Source organism: Lynx rufus, unplaced genomic scaffold (assembly GCF_022079265.1).
Source record: "Lynx rufus isolate CCGP_SWC_20201006 ecotype Redwood Valley unplaced genomic scaffold, mLynRuf1.p SCAF_3, whole genome shotgun sequence".
Taxonomy (NCBI): domain Eukaryota; kingdom Metazoa; phylum Chordata; class Mammalia; order Carnivora; family Felidae; genus Lynx; species Lynx rufus.
This window is the reverse complement of record NW_025814845.1, coordinates 131,691,746-131,706,950: the sequence shown is the minus strand read 5'-3', so window position 1 is coordinate 131,706,950 and position 15,205 is coordinate 131,691,746. Positions and strand designations below refer to the sequence as shown.

General features: G+C 37.6%; 1 protein-coding gene across 1 annotated transcript in view; it reads left to right on the top strand.

Moving 5' to 3' along the window:
• PDGFC (platelet derived growth factor C) overlaps positions 1-12,990 on the top strand; it is a 204,247-nt gene extending 191,257 nt beyond the window's left edge. The window contains exons 5-6 of the mRNA XM_047092102.1: positions 4,529-4,746; positions 11,367-12,990. Of these exons, the coding sequence (XP_046948058.1) occupies positions 4,529-4,746; positions 11,367-11,483 (335 nt within the window). The 3' untranslated portion in view covers positions 11,484-12,990. The remainder of the gene's footprint in view (positions 1-4,528; positions 4,747-11,366) is intronic.
• Positions 12,991-15,205: the final 2,215 nt, after the last annotated feature.

Sequence of the window (15,205 nt, the reverse complement as noted above, 5' to 3'; positions counted from 1 at the left end):
CAGAAAATAACAGTGGCTCACCATAAAATGGGACTAGTAGTTTCCAAGATAGAATTCAGAGCAAGAAAAGAATGACCTAAAGAAATTCCCACCATGATAATTTTTCTCTCTGAAAGTCTGCCTCTGAAATGATCACTTGACCGTATGAGCCTATCTCCCTTCAAGAGTGAAAGTGTTGATGATTAAACTTAATTCCACATGGTCAAGAAATTGGGAATAATGTTAATTGAGTCTTCTCTAAGGTTAGTTCATTTTCCTAGTGACGTCAGGATTGGAAAGTATCCATATCAGACACAAATGAACACGCAACAGAAATAACTGGCGAATTATAATGCCCTCAAAAAAAAAAAATCTCTTTCAGGTTCTCAGAAAGAAACATTGAAATCTATCCAGGGTCACTCTAGAGAATGGAATGACAGTTTGGAGAATTTATATAGAAGGAACAAGGTTTAGTTGGTTTGAGCAATTCACAAGGGCAGATTGCACCAGACTTGTTCTTCTAAATCTTGTCAGAAAGAAACCCGATTCCTGCCCTTTCCTGCTAAGAGTTGCAGCCCTTCTGGATCAAGAGCTTTAATCTCAGCAGGTCATGTTCAGACTTGCCCAACCATGATATTTTGCTATGCCAACAGACGTGGTTTCCTTTCAGCAATATTTGAAATTGTGTTAAAGTACATGGGCAGCGGAATCCTGTCCAGATGCTGAAAGCTGTTACATATTTATAAGATTGGATCTTGATGAATAACTTGATGAATAACTTACGAACACTTCCCTTCCCTCCCACTTAGGAACAGGAAAATGAAGATCTGCAAGGCTGGCTGAAACACTTGTGAATAGAGCCTTTGTTAAATTTGAAGTAGATTATCATGTTGATCTGGAAGAAGCAAAGGGAGTAAACCAGGTTCTAAGCTCAGATCTTGTTTTTGACAGCTAATCTCAGGATTCCAGCCTAAAAATCTCCCCTCTAGCCATGCCTTTAAGCCTGCACCTCTCCACCTGGTGCTTCAGTGAAGATTTGGCCAGAGGCTAGCATGTATTTAAAAGCATCCAGCACTGAACCAGCTCTTTCAAATATTCATTTAGCACTTTCCAAATTGATGTCCTTTGCAGTTTGCCAAAACTATTAACTTTTTAAGCATACAGTAAGTGTGAGAAAAGCAGTGTATATTTTTGGAACTCTACGTAAACTAAAATGCAGGTGTGGGATAACATCTATATAGACAAAACCAACTCCCCTCCCAAGGGTCTTTCTACAAAGGAACAAGGAGTAAAATGTTTAAAAGCTTCTAATTAGACATCAAAATTGATTTTCCACAGAATAAACATATCAGAGTATTACCACATTCATCTTAGAAAGACCACCCTCAGATTGCATTGCAGTAATAGAATATCCTTGGGCTGAATATCTTAAAAGAATGAACAAGGAACAAAGTGAAGTGTAACCATGATTTGTTTTCCGGGGGTATTACCTTTTTAGTAAAACTTGCAGTATGGGTGAATCTGAACAAGAAAATGTGCATTAGGAAAAACAACTTTAATTGGCGCTATGCTCAAAATCTTCATTCTTTAGAAAGACAAACTAATGCATGTATTGTCTTAGGGAGTAGTTATGAAAAGGATGTAAAGAACCCGAACACCAATTTTGATTTTTCAAATATTTTGCAGAGGGAAACTTCCATCATATTATAGCTAAGCTATTAAAAAAAAGGTATGTGTTGGACATGATCTCTTTTTTGTTCTTTTTTTTTTTTTTTTTTGGCATAGAAGTTCTTCACAATGTTTGGAGAATTTATGGAGAATTCATGACATTAAATTATAGTCACATGACTTATTTTAATGAAGCTTAGATGAGCTTGAAGCCTTACAAGTGGGAAGCTTAAATTTCAAATAAGATATGCCACATTGAAAATCCTTAATTGTATTTTTTAGCCCGGTGTGGACTGCGTTCACGTTTTTCATTTTTTTCCCCTTTTCTTCCTCTGGCTTAAGGTTTTCATTCATACATTGCTACTGCGGAAAAAGAAAATACCTTATTTTCTAAGTCAGGCTTACTTAAAAAAGGCTTTGACTTTTGTGTCAAACATGATAAATGAGTGGAAGCCAAGTTGCAAGGGTGTTTAAATTTTCACATTGCAGCAGGTATCATAACTCAGTTCACTTGGGAAATCTATCTAACCTTTTATTGTGGTTAAGTAAACATTTTAAAGTGAACATATACAGTCTCATTTTCTAGTTGCATGAAATAGTGTGTTTAACACTGAGGTAGATGAATAGCCTTTGAAGGCTAAGAGCTTCATTCACATTCTAAAGAGGTATAAATCTTAAATCAGCGTTCAAAGTGTTGGCAACCGGCTTTTGTATGTTTGTGCATGTTTTAGACTTTCTAAACCCTTCTTGCCCAGATACTAACTTCTAGAGAAAAGATTCAGATAAACTCATATACAGCTTTCACAATGAAAGAGTAGTATGTACAAATAACTGTTAGTTCAGTGAAATGAAATCGGGTGAAATGTGTGACATGATTTAATTCAATTATCTCGTTACTTTTATTAGAGAGAAGTTGGTCTTTTATGATACTCAAAAGAATGAACTCATTTCCTCTTAAATATTTAAAAGCTTTCCTTCACATGATCAATTTTCAGTTGAAAGGGAAATCTTTAAATACTCAAAACAACGGTTTTCTATTGAGTTGGAAAAAATAATTGTTTAGATAAATAGGATATTGAAATGAACCTTTTGAATTGGTATTTCCTTGACGTTTCCTTATACTTGACCAAGGTTTTAATCAACCATATAGTTTACATGTGCTTATAATTTACAATTGCATATGCATGATTTACAATATGTTTATTGAAAATACTTCCATTGGCTTCCTTTGACATTTTAGGAAAATTTTATCATGTGTACAAGTAAATACAGAATTGTAAAACAGGCAACAAGAAAACAAGCATTTGATTCTTAATCACCTTGTCATTTGAAAATTATTTTAAAATACTGGCACTTAATTTTTTTTTTTTTTTTTTTTACATTTATTCGTTTTTGAAAGACAGAGTGAAACAGAGTGCAAGCAGGGGAGGGGCAAAGAGCAAAGGAGACAGAATCTGCAGCAGGCTCTCGGCTCTGAGCAAGCGTTTAGCACAGAGCCTGATGCAGGGCTTGAACCCATGAACCATGAGATCATGACCTGAGCTGAAGTCGGACACTTAACCAACTGAGCCACCCAGGCACCCCCAATATTTTTTTTCAGTTTTTTTTTGGCACTTAATTCTTTAAAACTGGAGTACATAGTGATTATTATTACTTGAAGCCATCTTTAACCAGAAAATGTATTTCTTTTTTTTTCAATTCTTCTTCATAATGTTAGTAAAAGGTATTTAACTAGATTTATTATATTTAGGTAATATTCCAAACTTTAATAAAATCTTTATTTTTGAAGAAAAATTTCTGATGAATTGTGTGTTATCCAAAACTCTTCAATTTTATTGGAACTGCTATTATTTGACTGTTTCTAGGGAGGGAAAAAGGCAAAGTCATAAGGCAGACATTAAAATTATAAAGTTGCTTATGCTAACGGTTAAGTACTATTCATGTTATATATAAATTCATATTAAGTATGACATGCTATTTTGCTATCATTTAACTGAGGCAAGTATCATTTTCTAGTTAAAAACAATGATGCTTTCAGAATTTACTCCAACAATCTGATGAAAGAATATTTTGTTTGGTCTTCACAAGTAGGTATTCTTTTGAAGGATAAAACACTATATAGTTAACCAACTTACCAAAAGAATAGAGACAATTGTTACAAATTAGACACTTCTTCCTTCCTTTAGAAGGAGAAGAATAGAATTCTGAAGGAGTCTCCTTAAGCTGAATTTCAGACTTTATGAATTACTCCATGCATCGGAAGCAGAGGTTTTCAGCAACCTCAGCCCTTTTAAAATGTATCATTTTTTTTTTTTTTCACTCACGGCCTACTCCGTTGTCCTCAAAACTTCATTCTCTTCATGCCTTTTTTACATTTTCTGGGTCTTATTGCCAAAAAAAGTTATGTAAAGTTCTGTCTGCAGGTTTCTGTAAGTTGTTCTTCATTAATTGCATGAGCTTTTAATCCTTTTAAAAATTCCATTTGTTTTTTAATCAAAGCATTCATCATTTTACATTCTATTATTTCCTCCAGTGCTCTCCTTGTTTACTGTTTTACGAGGGTTAAAAGGTGTAGCCCTCTTTTTCTCTATAAAGTTTCCTATTTATAGCTCTCGACTGTTTTGTTGGCTCTGGTCTTAATATTGCACAATGGTATCTCTTTATTGGTCAGTCAGTCATAATGAAGCTTTGTTTACTATAAAATGAAAGTCCCACTGGCGAGCTGCAATAGCCCTAAAACCTAGTTAAAATAAGAAGGGATATTGTTGGCCGTATTGTTCGTGAAACAAGATCGGTTTCTCTGTGAAAAGAGTCTGATGAGATGAATTCAGGCTCAAGGCATGAACATGTATTTTTCTTTGCTTCCTTTTATGCCATGTAGTGGTGGATCTGAACCTTCTAAAAGAGGAGGTAAGACTATACAGCTGCACACCTCGTAACTTCTCGGTGTCCATAAGGGAAGAACTAAAGAGAACCGATACCATTTTCTGGCCAGGTTGTCTCCTGGTTAAACGCTGTGGTGGAAACTGTGCCTGCTGTCTCCACAACTGCAATGAGTGTCAGTGCGTCCCGAGTAAAGTCACTAAAAAATACCATGAGGTAGGTGTGTCATTTTCTTTTCGGGTTCCTCCACATCTCAGAAGATAACAAAACTGTGTATCTGCAATGGGTTGTTATTCGGAAAGGAGACACAGCATCCGTGAGGGGGGGAAAAGAAATAAGGCTTACAAACTAGTTCATGTTTTCATTTTTTTAAATTAGGACCTTTAACTCAAACGTCCAGGCGTTAAAGCTGTAGAAAGTTTGTCCTCTGACAATACAACATGGGCGGTCAGTGAGGGTTTCATCTGTCCTACAAAAACGAAAATGTGTTCTGCAGAGGAGAAAATGGGTGAAACTTTTCAACTTTAAACTTTTCCAAATGCAAAGGGAAAATATTTTAATTTTTTTTTGTTTTGTTTTTTAATGTCCATTTGTTTTTGAGAGACAGTGGGAGCCAGGGAGTGGCAGAGAGAGGGAGACACAGAATCGGAAACAGGCTCCAGGCTCTGAGCTGTCAGCACAGAGCCCGATGCGGGGCTGGAACTCACGAACCGCGAGATCATGACCTGAGCCGAAGTCGGACCCTTAACTGACTGAGCCCCCAGGCGCCCCTAAGGGAAAATATTTTAAAGACAGACTTAAAGAAATTATTGTCTATGTTGGAGAAAGGAGATCTTTGATATTTCTTTATCCATTTGAGGCAACATGGGCACATAAATCCCAAGTAGACATATTCGTAATTTTACCAATCTTCCTATTATTCATGTTGCCCCGAAAAGCATGTTAAACCCTTTATGGATTCCTTTCATCTTTTTATTCTGTGGAATTAAGGAAAATATAAATATTAAATATTAGTAATGATTGTTTTTCAGACCTTTGGGAACCTTAGGACTTACACACTCCAAATTGTTGTTATTGCTAGAATATCCCCAGTTATACCCAGCCTTTCTCCAGGAGCGTTGTGTAGCATTCCTATACCAGGAAGCAAAACACTCTTGATGAGTCAGCTTTAATCTTATAAAACGTTTAAATTATATCAAGTCAAAATCTGCCCTTCTGACTTCATTTCTGTATCATTGCATCTCATTACTTTTCATTTTTTACACTAAATAAAAGAACAACACAAAATAAATACCTACTAACCAAATGAAATAATTTTTCATGTGCATAAGGACATTAATAAAATTCTTTATCTGTTAGTCATCTAAATATACCCAGCGTCATAAACTGCACTTTATATGACATGGCTGTCCTACCCTTCAGCAGTATTGTGTTGGCAGCTGATAAAGTGGGACAAAAGCATTGGATTCCAATAGATAAGGAACACTGTTTTCATCCTAGATCTACCGTTAACTTGTGACCATCAGCAGGGCACTTACCCCTGTAAAATAAATGTAAAATAGAATAACCTGTGAGGTTTTTTCCCAGCTGTGTTATTCCATGACAATTACTAGATTGCAGTCTGTGGAAAGTAATGTCCCAAACTGGCAGTCTGTGATAAAAATGGTCTCTTTACCACCATCAGTCATGTGCTACTTTCGTTTCTACATCCCATGCTTCTCAAGATTCTTGTGCTGGGAATCGTCTCCACTCTAGTTTCAGAAGGAGCTAATCATGAGCTTGGTGGCTCAGAGAGCTCCAGCCAGGCTGTGCCCAGAGTTCGGTCTTATTGCTCCTCTGTGAACTGGGAATCTGGGAGTCCAGAAAAAAAACCCTTAATACAGTCGTTCTAAACAGATTAAATAAACCGCCTTACAAGCAAGGCAGGCATCAGAATTGATGGGTGACCATGAAAGGATGTGATGAGAATAGGAATTAAACCAGAGTGATCTTTTCTCACCTAAAATCATTCAGTTTGGGGCTTTCTAAAGCCAGTCCTTATTAAATACGATATATTTGCAGACCTGATTTAGCCAACAACTTTTGGGTTTATAGCCACCATTCTAAGAGCTATACAGCCCTGACCAGTCGTATTAGCCTTTTTTAAACAAGTTTATCGGATGCTGAGTCCACATCATGCTTTCTTTCGTTAAATCAGTCCTTGGGTCAAGCATATCCTCCTCCATCCTATACTTATAAATTTCTTTTCAAATCACATCGGTTTTAGGGTTATTAAGATAAGTTGCCCCAGGGGTCACCTGGGTGGCTCAGTTGGTTAAGCTTCTGACTTCAGCTCAGGTCTTGGTCTCAAGTTTGTGAGTTCAGTCCCCACACTGGGCTCTCTGCTTACAGCACAGAGCCCGCTTCAGATCCCCTGCCCCCCTCTCTCTTTGCCCCTCCCCCACCCGCGCTCTCTCTCTTTCTCTCAAAGATAAATAAACATTGAAAAAAATTTTGTCACAGAGTATGAGGTATCTATTTTATAATCTCAGATAAAACTCTTGTGTGAGAAGGGACTATGGGAAGTACTTGTAAACTTACTGGCCTTCCAGAATGACATCACTCCATTATTCTTTAGTCTTTGGGTGGGGTGGTTATATGTGCATTATCTGTGTGTACACATATACAGCTATGGATGTTTATCTAATTCCATGATTACCTCTTACATGCTTCCCACAAAGCATCTCTAACGCACGTGTGGATATATGTAACTGTATTGTTGCCTACTTCACATTTCTCACAAGTATCTCCAGTAACCATCATGTCTTAATTTTTTATAATGCTTTGCGGGGATCGTTGATTTTTTTCTGTGATAGTGTTTTTGTTAACAAAGCACCTTATTAAAAGAAAAGGGGGGGATATTTGTTTGGTGTAATTGATCATTTCTGAGACCTAAATTTTTCTCAGTCGTATATTTTGGAAGTAAGTTCTGAGCTTAGTACTACTCCTAGAGAAGTGAAATTATTTTTAAACAGAATTTCAAATAGTGCTAAAAATCATTAAATCCTTGAATACCATTAATCTGGATCCAAAGACTTAATTCATTTGCAGTGAAGCCCATCTTGGGCCTTAATTCCTTTTGATGATTCCTTTCTTATTCGTATTGTTCCAGTTTTCAGTTTGAAGACTATTCCACCTCATGGAGAAGACAGAAGCAAAGACAGAGCTTAGATACCCTAATTCTTCTCTCTTTCACCTCTGTTATACTAGTTTCCTTAACTAATAAGCTGAATTATGTTCCTTGTGTTACCACAAATATAACAATTATTCCCCATTTGGGTTCCTTTACCACTGTCGGTGGTTTTTGTTCAACCATTGTTTCAAAAATAAGTTTAGAAAATTAAAAGGCTTGTAATACATAAGATGATAGTATTGTTAAATAGCATAATTTTTAATTGTTTTAATGTTTATTTATTTTTGAGAGAGAGAGAGAGAGAGAGAGAGGCAGAGTGCAAGCAGGGGAGAGGCAGAGAGAGGGATACACAGAATCTGAAGCAGGCTCCAGGCTCCGAGCTGTCAGCACAGAGCCCAACGCGGGGCTCGAACTCGTGAACCATGAGATCGCGACCTGAGCCAAAGTCTGACACCCGATGGACTGAGCCACCCAGGCGCCCCAATATTACAGCATAATCTTCTTATTAAAAAGATTCTTACTACTTTTTACATCAAGTACCAGATACTATTTATTGGAAGCCAGTTTTGCCCCCCTCAAAATCCCCTTAAAGATTTTTCTATCTCACAAAAGGATTTTTCAGAAAGCAAGACAGGAACTTTACATATATATGAGCTCAGATGTTACGTCCTCCTCAAAATACATCCTAGTTTCCTGCCGGTCCTAGCGTAACTAGCCCATCTTCTGTGCATATGTAGAACTTTAAAGACGTGTTTATTAGAGATTTTTTTTGCTATGTCATTCAGAATTATTGTTTATTTTTATTTGTTTTTACCGAATTGAGAACCAAAAAGAACAAAGATAACGTTACATTGCAGTACTGAAGAAAACCATCTGTGAAGCCAAGGCTTGAAGCTGACATTTGTTAGCTGTGTGACTTGGGGCAAATCGCTTCTACCCTCTTGCACCTCAGGTTCCTCATGTGTGAAGTGAATATCTAACGCTCATACCTTACTGTGAGGATTAAAGGAGCTGACACAACACTTAGAACCGGGTCTGGCATATTTCAAGCCCTGAATATATATTAGCTATTCTCCCACTCATCTTTATTCCCCACCCTCTCTGCTTCGCCTTATTCTTTGCTTATGGCAAACGATCAATAAAAATTTAATGAATTTTGCCCCAAGATAGGTAGAGTATTCTTTTCCAGGCAAAAAGATCTATGGGATATTTTATTTATTTATTTATTTATTTATTTATTTATTTATTTATTTGGTATGGTCTTGCTTTTCTTGCATAGATCTGTTCTGGATAAAAAGTATATAATTCAACTGCCTTTTTTTTTTTTGTAGTGAATACCACCCCCCATTGTTCCATGGCACCCAAAATTTAACGGCACTTTGTTTGCACAGTGTGGGCAGTGGTACATGATCATCTATTTCCGGATGGTTCTTTTTGTACCTGATCTAATCTCTTCCATATTCTCTGATTTTAGTTTTTCCCTGGATTTTTTTTTTTCCGTTGGTTTGTAATTTTAGTTTGAACCTCTCTCTCAAAATTGTTTGAGACATGCCTCTGTCTTGCTGTCTTCTTTAATATTATCTGGGACCTGTTGGTCATTTTCCAACCTATCGTTCTCCTCCAAAGTCAAAACTTCATAAAGAAATGAAGGAGAGCACTAATTAAGTCCCCTCCCATGTATTTTTAATTTCTTATCTAAGACTTTGCATCACTACCACATTATACGATTCTTCTGCTATTTGTAAATCTCCACAAATATCAGTAGATGAAGACGGGGGTGGGGAGGTGCTATTATTCGGTGACTGCACGTCGTCAACATAAGCACTCCTGGAGGAAAGAACGATTGTAAGATTGTAGCCTGGCATGGCTGCCTGTTACGGCTGTATATGGTAGCTTCTCTAACTCTTACCTTTTATAGTAATTTTTTCCCCCTGCTAACTGGGAAAATGTATACAAGTGGAGTTAGGAATTAAAGACATTGGCTATGCCAATATTGCAGTTTATCTACCCACTCAACCTTATTCCAGAAGGAATTTTTAACAAAAGTTGGGTAAGTTACAGCACCAGTATCTTAACAGTTTTGATGCCACTTTAAGTTCAAAAACAGTAACTCAGTATTGACACATATAATATTTGACAGTCATTGGGTTAAGCTTCATGTTAAAATCATATAGTCTTGGTAATTTTTATTTTGGAATTGTGAATTCAATAGAAAAGTCTGCTTTAAAAGTTCCCTATTTCTCATAGTTATTACAAGACTTTGCTGTTTAGCTCTCTAGGAAGAATGTTACTAAATCAGTAGAATGTATGGCTAACAATATATTCTAAGTCTTTATAAAATTATTATCCATCAGCCTGACTTTAATAATTCATCTTTGGCCAAAGTACAAATACTGGTTATGTCCCTGTTCTCTCTAACGCTTCTGGTCACTCATGTGTAAAATAAGGGTAGTAATTGTAAATTACTCCATAGAATTCTTGTGAGTTAAAGTATGTAAAAACATTATTACAGTGCCTGGCACCCAGTAAGCATTCAAAAAATGTTAGCTGATTAACCTTTGATATGACCACATACTCCAAATGAGGTATACATTCTCTACTTTTCTCTTTTAAATCTTCAAATAAAACGGTCATAAGACTCGACTTGTGCCTCTTTGGATTAACGTACATTTCCCGGAAGAGTATCTTTTAGAAGTTGCTCTATGAAGTTATCGCTGTCCTACCCAGAGAACAGAGAAACTAGACAACTTCGTATTATTATGTCCCCTGGTCTTTGTTCATAATCCAAACAAACACAGTTCCTTGAAACTTTATTGTTTCTATTATAAGAAATGAAAATACACACCGAGTAGGTAGTTCTTATCAAATACTTCAGATAATCTTTTACAGAACACATAGCTGTGCCTTCCTGTCGCAGTGTTAAAAGGAAATATCTTGAGTATCAGTGTCTGTTTTGCTATATTTTTTTATTAAAAGGCCAAACTGCACATTAAGTTCATTTAATAGAGGCATCATTGTTATTATCGCCAAGCCTCCGTTGACTGCACAGTGGGTCCAGCTGCGGAAAGTTAGCTGTGACGGAGGCTGATGTCTATGAAGTACATCTAATCCATCTCATCAAGTTTATAGAGGACTTGAAGCGAAGCCAAGAAAATTAATGAGTGGCATAATTGAGCAGACTCAGCTGTAGAGTGATCGTGTTTCCTTTCACAGGATCGCAGTACTTGTATTGCTTCAAGTATAAATTTTTGTTAAATGTGTGAAAAAAATGAATGAGTGAAAGAAACCAACAAACAGAAAGACGGCTGGGCAGTAGTGGTTTCAAACTACTTAATCAAGGTGAAATTCTCTGTAATATTGTCAGAGGAGTGAAACGGAGTGCACAGTAGGTCTTTCGATGTCAGGACCGTTCCGTATTCGGAGGCGGCATCCTTCCAAGTGGCTGCTATTAAAACATCCTTTCTTTCGCGAAAAGATGATGATCGTTTGTGATTTCTTTGAAGGGTGGGGGTAGGTGTTCACGATGCCTTCGTCAGAAAAAAAATAAAAATTTGTAAGTCTTTGTTGGGCCCCGAGATTCTTTTCTGAAATTTTACTTGTCCATGAAATCAAACGTTACAGACATTGGTTGATTTTAAAGATGGCTTACATTGTTCCCTTTCAGGTCCTTCAGTTGAGACCAAAGAGTGGTGTCAGGGGATTGCATAAATCTCTCACGGACGTGGCCCTGGAGCACCACGAGGAGTGTGACTGTGTGTGCAGAGGGCACACAGGAGGATAACCGCATCAGCACGCACAGCCTCTCTCTCCCAGAGCAGTACAGCTCAGTGGCTGATCTGTTAGAGAACTTGCGCATTATCTCCATCCGTAATCTCAGTTGTTTGCTTCAGGGACCTTTCATCTTCAGGATTTACAGTGTATTCTAAAAGAGGAGACACCACACGGAATTAAAAGTTGTGCAACGGCTCTTTTGAGAGGAGAGGCCCGAATAACAGGAGAAAAGGTCTTTGGTCCTGGAAAAAAAATGAATGTTGTGCATCACTAGCTAGTGACAGAGTTGCCTTGTGCTTACTCAGCTAGCTCTGTTCCGTATTTCAGCTGTCTCCATGCAGCTTAGGCTAATGTCAGTACGGGGAAAAAACTGTGCGATGAGCACCTGATTCTGTTGCCTTGCTTAACTCTAAAGCTCCATGTTCTGGGCCTAAAATCACAGAAATCTGGAATTGTTTCCTTACATTCACATATATAAACCAGAGTGTTCTATGTCCTACAACCTTGGTTTTTAAAAAGGAAGGGTGTTACGATAAATCAAACTTGTGTCATGCTGACAGGAAAGACTGGATTTTCCATATTTCTTACTAAAAATTCCACCATTTAGAAGAAGAGAACTCTGGAAGAGACAAACCTGAAGAGTGGCCTTATCTTCACTTTATCTACAAGTCGGTTTATTTGTTTTATCGTGTACATTTTTATATTCTCCTTTTGACACTATAACTGTTTGCTTTTCTAATCTTGTTAAATATATCTATTTTTACCAAAGGTATTTAATATTCTTTTTTATGACAACCTAGATCAACTATTTTTTAGCTTGGTAAAATTTTTCTAAACAGAATTGTTATAGCCAGAGGAGCAAAGATGATATAAAATATTGTTGCTCTGACAGAAATACATGTATCTCATGGTCATACGGTGCTAGAGCTTAGATTGATCTGCGTTTTAAAATATTGAAGTGGGAAATCAATAGGATTTGATAAGTTGCAAAGACTTTTGGAAAATAAATTATCATATCTTCTACCCCTATTATTGGAAATGCAAATAAAAAGCAACCTATGAAAGTTAGGCATTCAGATTCAGAATCAACTACTAACCCCTAACCCTTCTTTTGGTTAATGTGAGCCTAGCTCAGAAGAATATAAAGCACCTTGAAGAAAGACTGGACAGCTTACTGACAAAGCGCACTCTGCTATCCTGTAGGAACACATCCTATTTATTGTGATGTTCTGGTTTTATTATCTTTAAACTCTGTTCCATACCTTTGTATAAATACATGGATATTTTTATGTACAGAAGTATATCCCGTAACCAATTCACTTATTGTACTCTTTGGCAATTGAAATGAAAATCAGTAAATTACTTTGCTTGTACAATGCTTAATATTGTGCCTAGGTTATGTGGTGACTATTTGAATTAAAAACGTATTGGATCACCAAATAAAAAAAAACAATGTGGCTATTTTGGAGATAAACGGTGTGTGTGTGTGTGTGTGTGTGTGCGCACGCAAGATTTGTCTCGAGGCCAGGAGAGTGAAGATCAAGTTTTGTGTTACCGTGGTTTCCGTTATGCAAAAACCTGTGTCAATTCAAAAAAGACAGGTAGAAAAGTGTTGAGGATTCCCTGTCTCTTGTCGCCAATATTTTGGAGCTCATTTCTTTTTCTCCCTGGTCTTGATACTGATTTCTGGTATATTAAATTGCACCTGACTTGAAAGTTGTATGTGATTTGTGAAATGGTTGGTGATCCATCATATGACAGTGTGAAACTGAAAAAGAAAAAAATCTTGTAACTTTCCATTGTCTTCATTTTCAATGGCAGCTATTAAGTTGGCCGGCAGGGTGGGCGGGGGGTGGGGGGGGAGCATAAATTGATTTGGCATACAGACTAAACATACCTTGTATAGCACACTTCCAGGTGTGGGTCCTCACCTTCAGGTGCAGATTTCTATTCAGGGCTTGTGCCTTATCTCTGCCTTTCCACCAGAAGGCTAGGTAGGGCCCAGGGCCATGCTGTCTTCAGACTGCTCCTGTAGGCCTGGGCGGTACCCTTTCTTGGTACTTTTCCATCCAGCAGTCCTACCCAGCGCCCGACCACTTGGAGAACAAATAGAGTACCATACAAATGCTGCCTTATTGACTTACCTCCTCGTGGTTTGGTCCCAGCCCTGTGGAGGCCTGCTAGACGTAGTTCACTGTGCTTCACGGAAAATGCAGTGCCCTGTGTCTCCCTCTTGGTAATTTGCAAACCGGCATTAGCATAGCAGAGACTCAACTAAATCTGACAGTAAATGACCTGTGTAACTGTGTGTGATCCAGCGCTTCCCACCATTGAATGGAGCGCCTTCTTTCCCTCTTATTTTTGAATGTTTCTTTTTTGTTTACTTACAAAATGGTGAAAGCCAGAAGAAATTACTCTATGAAGGTAGTCCCACATGCTGTCGCCAGTGAGTGGGAAAAGCCAACTGCTTTATGCTTACTCACTCATAGACCTTTTTGTGCATTGGACCAAAAACAAGCAAACAAACAAAAATAACCCGTCAATGGCACCTGTGACCATAATTTTTCGGATTTCCAGAAAAATCTTGTCTGTATTGACCACAAGTGTTTTACATGTGATATATTGGATTAGTGCTTTGCCCCTTGAGAGGAACTGTTTTGCTACCTTGTGATTTTATTAAAATAAAAGAGCAATCCCTAATTGGCACAAGGCGGGCTTTCATGTCTACATTTTTCATTTCTGTATTTCATTCCCTTTCTTATCTAGCAATAAGTGTATGCACTGTGGGAAGGAACAAATGAGAAAGTAATGAGAATTTACACTGTGAAAACACCCTGGCTTCATTTCGTTATTCTCAGTGCATCCCTCTCTCAAGGTGCATTTACTTAAGCTTTGACTGGACTCAAGGAAAGACAGAAAATACAAGTCTCCCTCAACATCATATATTTAATATAATGCAAAGCGCTTACCTCCAAAAAAAGATGCTGAGTTTTTAATGTATTTTAACTATATATTATAAATACATTTAAAAGTTATAAATACTCACAATCCTTTACATGCATAAGAAGGAGTAGAAAGTTGAAAATATAATCAACCACTTGCCTGGCATCCTGTTTTTTTTCCTTCATGCTTCATATGTAGTCAGTCAACAAGTCCTGTTGGCTTTTTACCTTTTCAAAAGTCTCTCTTGTGTTGGTGTCTACCTCTCCGTGTCTGCAGCTGCAGCTTTGACTTAGAGCCACATGGCTCACCCTCATTATGCTGCCCACTCTCCTTTCCCCACTTTTCTGGTCCCTGCTTTCACTCCCCTCTGATCCACCCTTCGCACGACCAACCGGGGGAGTCCTTCCAACAAATCTGATTATGTCCCTGGGGTGGAAAATTTACAATTGAACTCCGAAGGATTAAATTTTAATTCTTTGCATGACACTCAGAATTTATTATTGTCTCATTGTTCATTTTTCACCATCAAGCCTAACGTACAGCTCTCGTCAACGAATACCTAACAGTTTCATGAGAATAGCGATACTTGTGCACATCCCTGTGCTGGCACACGCTGTTCTTGGAAGCACTGTTCCTTTGCTTACTTACCTCAGTGGCTTCCTCTCAAGTCTCAGCTCAAATGCCACTCTTCAGCAAAACTATTCTTCCTTAACTCCCACTTGAATTAAGCCATTTCTCCCATGCTCCCCGGAATATTGCAGTTACAGATATTGTCAATTTATAATTACT